At 44.1% G+C, this 6000-nt stretch overlaps 1 protein-coding gene across 6 annotated transcripts in view; it reads left to right on the top strand.

Moving 5' to 3' along the window:
- Positions 1 to 396: 396 nt before the first annotated feature.
- Positions 397 to 6000, top strand: part of ICE1 (interactor of little elongation complex ELL subunit 1) — an 89574-nt gene continuing 83970 nt past the window's right edge. Inside the window, exons 1-2 of one of the 6 annotated variants that reach the window (XM_038388891.2) lie at positions 397 to 772; positions 4937 to 4995. In XM_038388891.2, the coding sequence (XP_038244819.1) occupies positions 692 to 772; positions 4937 to 4995 (140 nt within the window). In that variant the 5' untranslated portion in view covers positions 397 to 691. Of the gene's footprint in view, positions 773 to 4936; positions 4996 to 6000 lie in introns of those variants that run through there. The other 5 variants (XM_038388893.2, XM_043508485.1, XR_006279113.1 and 2 more) reach the window with 5 other exon arrangements.

The following is a 6000-nucleotide window of genomic DNA, read 5'->3' as shown; positions in this document are numbered from 1 at the left end:
ATCACCTGGGGCGGAAGCCCCATCGCAGCCCAGAGCCCTTCGGCGCAGCTCCCACTCCCGCGAAAGCGCGCGGGACAGCGGGAGCCCAGCAGAAAGCGCCGTCGCTCTTCCAGCCCCTTTGGGGATGCCCCAGAAGACTACAGCTCCCAGCACGCAACGCTCGAGAAGACTGGCCGCAGTGCATGATGGGACCTGCAGTCTCGGAAGCTCAGACTCGCAGTCCCCAGCCCCCGTCACGTGGGAGACGGGAAGAGTCGCTCCCTCTCCGCAATGGCGGCCGGCGACCCGCCCTAACGCAGCAGGACCCGAGCGGGGCTCTAGGGAATAGCCTGTTTGTAAACATGCCCCTGTCCTGGGCGGCTGCCTCTAGAGTCCCTCGTTAATTTGGGTGTGAGCGGCTCTGCGGAGCGAGCCCCAGCCCCGGCCCCGGCCCCGACGAACAGCGCCTCAAGCCGGCTGGTGTCTTCCGCTCCCGAGCAGGCAACTGGGCGGCCACCAGGCGGGGGGCGGGGGCGGGTCCTTCCTGGCACTGCGGCTCGGTGCGTTTCTACCGCGTCTGACCCGGCCTAGCGCTGTGCTGCCGGGGCTGGGGGCGGATGGAGGCGCGCGGCGGCAGGGCACGGCGGCTGCCGAGGGTGAAGCGGCTGCGGAGCTGCAGGGCCGGTGCGGGGGACCCGGCGCCGCGGGGACCATGATGCCAGGAGAGGCGCCGGCGGCGGGGATCGCGGCCGAGGCCGCCACGGCCTGTGCGAACTGCAGCGCGCTCCAGCAGGTACCAGCATTTCGCGCCTCCTGTCCGCCCCCCCAGGCCGGCTGGGACCGGTATCGGCTGGACCCCGCTCCCTACAGTTATGCAGGTAGCGCCCAGCCACCTGCAGCGGGACCTGCTCCTGTTTTCTGGTGCTCGGTCTGGGCGGGCGGCTCTGGCTCCCCCGCTGCCTCTGATTAGAGCCCAGCGACCTTCCTGCTGCTGTGGTATTTAACCACAGGACGTGGGCAGAGCCAGTCCTATCTCCCCTCTTCTTGCTGGAGGCTCCGCAGCAGCCCACGCTCAGCTGATTGGGAGCGTCCTTGGCCTCCACCGGAGCATGTTGAATTTTAAGTCTTAAAAAGAATTAGTTTAATTCTCCGTCTTGGTATCTTGAACCTTAATGTGGCGGGCAGGTTCCGAGCCCTCCAGCTGTCAGTAGCCTTTCAAGGGCAATAGAGTGGGTAGGAACGTGAATTGCGAATGTAAATAGCAAACGGAAAGAAGCCCTGTCACGTCTGTTTCATAAATCAGAAAAAAGCCCAGGTCTCCATTGTCACTTTTCTCTAACAATCCCACTAGCGTCACCCTTTCTTCTGCACTTTTGGATTTCCTAAAAGTCTTGTATAACATGGACTTCAGCTGGATTTTACAAATATTTTCTTTTTGTAAACTGATTTGATTCCTTTTTTACCTAATCTATTTATTTTACTAATTTGTACAAGGGTGTATGGTACTTCACAAAACAGAAAATGGCAGCGTTTCTTCCTAGACCAGTTTAGTATTACTCTGTACTGTGTTTGAAATGGTCTGTGCATGTGTGAGCTTCTATTCACGTGTGTAGTCCTCTTGACTTTTGTGGCATTCTGCAGAGGCTCAGTGGTCTGTCTTCCTATGCAGAACTCATTGCAGAATTGGGGCCTAATTTAAGAATAAGAAAGAGTTATAGAAAGGGAGGCTGAAGGTGTTAAGACTATCACTTAAATTAGGGGTGCATGCATCTTGAGGGGTATCTTGGGTTTTTCTGTATTTGGTTATGATTTTGAGTAGACGCATCACTAGACATCCGCAATACCAGGAGGGATGAGATGGAGTGACAATGAGAAGTGCAGTGGGGAAAGTAACTGAAATGCTTTCCTCATGGGTTGTATTTTCTAAATGGACAACGTTCCCTAAATTCTCAATTACTGAGGGACAATCTTCACTCACTGCTATATTTGCTTTCCTGAAACAACTCTCTGTATAACTTTTCATGAGTGATGTTAATGAATACTTGGATGATAATATCTAAACTAGGGCTGTCAGGTGTTTTTTTTTTTTTTTTTTTTTTTTTTTTTAAAAATAAACATTATTAATCATGGTGTTAATAATAGAATACCATTTAAATATTTGTGGATGTTTTCTACATTTTCAATTATTTTGATTTCCGTTACAACAGATTACAGAGTGTACAGTGCTCACTTTACATTTATTTATTGGAAACATTTGCACTATAAAAAAAAACTGCAATTCACCTCATTCAAGTACTGTAGTGCAATCTTTTTTATCATGAAAGTTGAACATACAAATGTAAAATTATGTAAAAAAGAATAACTGCACTTAACAATAAAACAATGTAAAATTTTAGAGCCTACAGGTCAACTCAGTCCTACTTCTTTTTCAGCCAATCACTCAGACAAACAAGCTTGTTTACATTTATGGGAGATAATGCTGCCCGCTTCTTGTTTACAATGTCACCTGAAAGTGAGAACAGGCGTTTTCATGGCACTGTTGTAGCCAGCGTAGATATTTGTGCCAGATGTGCTAAAGATTCATGTGCCTCTTCGTGCTTTGACCACCATTCCAGAGGACATACATCCATGCTGATGATGGGTTCTGCTCGATAACCATCCAAAGCAGTGGGGACCGACGCATGTTCATTTTCGTCTGAATCAGATGCTACCAGCAGAAGGTTGATTTTCTTTTTTGGTGGCTTGGGTTCTGTAATTTCCACATCAGAGTGTTGCTCTTTTAAGACTTCTGAAAGCATTCTCCACACCTCATCCCTCTCAGATTTTGGAAGGCACTTCAGATTCTTAAATCTTGGGTTTAGTGCGTTTTGTAAAATCTGTTGTGAAAGTATTTTTAAATTGGAGCAACATATGCTGGGTCATCTTCAGAGACTGCCGTAATGTGGAATATATGGCAGAATGCAGGTAAAACCGTGGAGCAGGAGACATACAATTCCCCTTCAAGGAGTTTAGTCACAATCTTGCACTGCTCAAGTATTGTTTCTAGCTTTTGCAGTTTTTCAAAATCCTTATTTATTGGCACTGATAGATGGTGCTTTTGAAGAGTTAATGTGGGTGTGATAGCGGCTTTATTGCAAAGCAGGTGCTGAATCATAGCCAATGCGGAGTTCCATCTGGTTGAAATATCTTGTATGAGAGGTTCTTGTTTCGTTTCCATTTGCAGCTTATTGTATTCCTAGTTCTGTACTGTTATCTGTACTGTGTTTGAAATGGTCTACAAGTTTTCTACATTGTGCCAGCAAGTTTTCAAAACCACCATCACTGAGCGCTACTGTAATGGATCGCTGCAGACTGTGAGCAATGCACGTCATGTGTTCAAAAGGCAAGCGACAGGCTGCTGCTACCATTTTACATGCACTGTCAGTACTAATTGATGTTACATTTTCTTGCATATTCTGTTCTTTCACAACATCCATGAAACAGTCTGCACATGCTTCAGCATAATGTCTCTTTTCAGTATGAGTTACTGTTACAGCAAATGTCCATGCGGCATCAATAAGGTGTGCCGTGACCCCAAGATAGCTATGGTTGTTCAAGGATGTCCAGTGGTCACCAGTCAAAGCAACAGCTAATGCATTTTTCAGAAGCTCCAACTTTGTAGTGTTCTCCTTGTCATATAGGTCATTTTTTCGTGATGCAAAGTGTATGACTGATTGGAAGATGGAATTTGAGTAATATCTCTTAGTCCTCTGTCATTTACAATGTTGAGTGGTCTGCAGTCCATACCTATCCACTTTGCAATAGCATTGGTTAAGGTGTTGTACTTTGTTTGATCCCTGGGCTTGTAGCAATGCTGAAACTCTGTAATTGCACTCTATTGCGGCTGGCTGGATTAATTTGGTGGTGGTAGGTTATCTGTTGCACAAGATCTGGACGCAAAAGCACCTTAGAGACTTAACAAATTTATTTGAGCATAAGCATTCGTGAGCATCCGATGAAGTGAGCTGTAGCTCACGAAAGTTTATGCTCAAATAAATTTGTTAGTCTCTAAGGTGCCACAATACTCTTTTTTCTTTTTGCTGATCTAAACTGTATTCTTAAATTTTTTCACCTAAATTTGGGTTATTGCTGATTATGCACTATATGTATAGTATGGCTTTAAAAACAAACTTTGTATTTGTGGATACTCTAAGCAGTATACCCAGATGTACAGACACCCTTTTCTTAACCTGTGAACTATATAATTTTTGAACAATTACTAATTTTCTCCCCAAGTGGCAGAAGCCTAGGTGATAAATCTTGGGAATAGTGTTTGCAAAGTAAAGAGTAGTTCTGGATTTCTAAGAGGCTGAAATATTGTGTATTTGTCAAAAAAAAATTTGCTTTGTTTAAACTAGTCTAACTCTCCAGAGTCCAGAATGGCAGAGCAGTTTTCCAAACTGTCTTCTCTACCTCATCTTTCATAAGTGTATCCTTTCAATTCACATACCTTTCTGGATTTCGGCATTGTTCATTTAAAATAGCCCATGTGGAAATTTGGATCTTCAATTTTTCATTGTAATTTCTTAAAACTCAGAGGCCCATATTTTCAGTAGTATTAATAAATCCATTTCATGTTTTAGATGAAAGATAGGCTTCTCCGATAGGATGTTTTTTAAAGAAAGTTTGAATTGGGAATGAGCATTAGCATTATCAGAAATATTTGAATTGTAAATTAGAAAATCATTGGACATAGATAATTTAAGAGAACTGCATCATGGTTTGGTTTAGTTGTTTTAGGGTTTGTCAGGATTTAATGTGGGGCGTAAAAGAAAAAAGACATTAGGTTAACCAGTCAACTTGAAAATATATAGAATGTTAGTAGTAACAAGTTTCCTCAGTTTGGGGCATGTATAGTGTCTGTGTACTATTTTTGGTGTGAAATTTCTTTGCCAACTTGAGATTTTTTTCCTTACAGAATTTAAATGAATATGTAGCAGCATTAATTGCACTGAAGCAAAAAATAATTGACACAGAGTAAGTACAACTGATATATTTTACATAAAAGCATTTTTACTGTTTTAAACTAGTCGTTTTTTTTAAAAAAATACATTTTATAGCAGTATATGACTGTTTTAATCTATTGTCCATTGTGGATGTTGGTTATCACAAAAAAGTAAAATGGGCATGGTTTCCTCAGGAAAGACCTCAAGTCTAAACTATAAAGTATTACATTTTAGTTCTTACTTGCAACGTGTGAAGTGTGTAGAGAGGCTTAGCAATGTGTCTTCAGACTTGCTGTCAGTTTTGCTTTCATGCCTGTACTACTGCATACTCCTGGGGGAATTCTGTGCCACTGCACATGCAGAATTTGAGCAGAAATGCATGCTGTGTGCGCAGAATTTCCAGATCTGGTAGCTCACAAATAGAAGACGCTGCAGGAGGGACGGGGAGGGAGCTGGAGTGTTCCTGGAAGCTGCAGTTCCTGGCACATCCTGAAGGAAGGAGGCAGCTGTACAAGCCTGAGACCCAGCATCAGGCTATTTCATAGAATCATAGAATATCAGGGTTGGAAGGGACTCCAGAAGGTCATCTAGTCCAACCCCCTGCTCAAAGCAGGACCAAGTCCCAGTTAAATCATCCTAGCCAGGGCTTTGTCAAGCCTGACCTTAAAAACCTCTAAGGAAGGAGATTCTACCACCTCCCTAGGTAACGCATTCCAGTGTTTCACCACCCTCTTAGTGAAAAAGTTTTTCCTAATATCCAATCTAAACCTCCCCCATTGCAACTTGAGACCATTACTCCTCGTTCTGTCATCTGCTACCATTGAGAACAGTCTAGAGCCATCCTCTTTGAAACCCCCTTTCAGGTAGTTGAAAGCAGCTATCAAATCCCCCCTCATTCTTCTCTTCTGCAGACTAAACAATCCCAGCTCCCTCAGCCTCTCCTCATAAGTCATGTGCTCTAGACCCCTAATCATTTTTGTTGCCCTTCGCTGTACTCTTTCCAATTTATCCACATCCTTCCTGTAGTGTGGGGCCC

This window comes from Dermochelys coriacea, chromosome 2 (genome assembly GCF_009764565.3).
Source record: "Dermochelys coriacea isolate rDerCor1 chromosome 2, rDerCor1.pri.v4, whole genome shotgun sequence".
In the NCBI taxonomy this organism is placed as follows: Eukaryota; Metazoa; Chordata; order Testudines; family Dermochelyidae; genus Dermochelys; species Dermochelys coriacea.
Note: the sequence above shows the minus strand (reverse complement) of the source record. Positions and strands in the feature narration are given on the sequence as shown.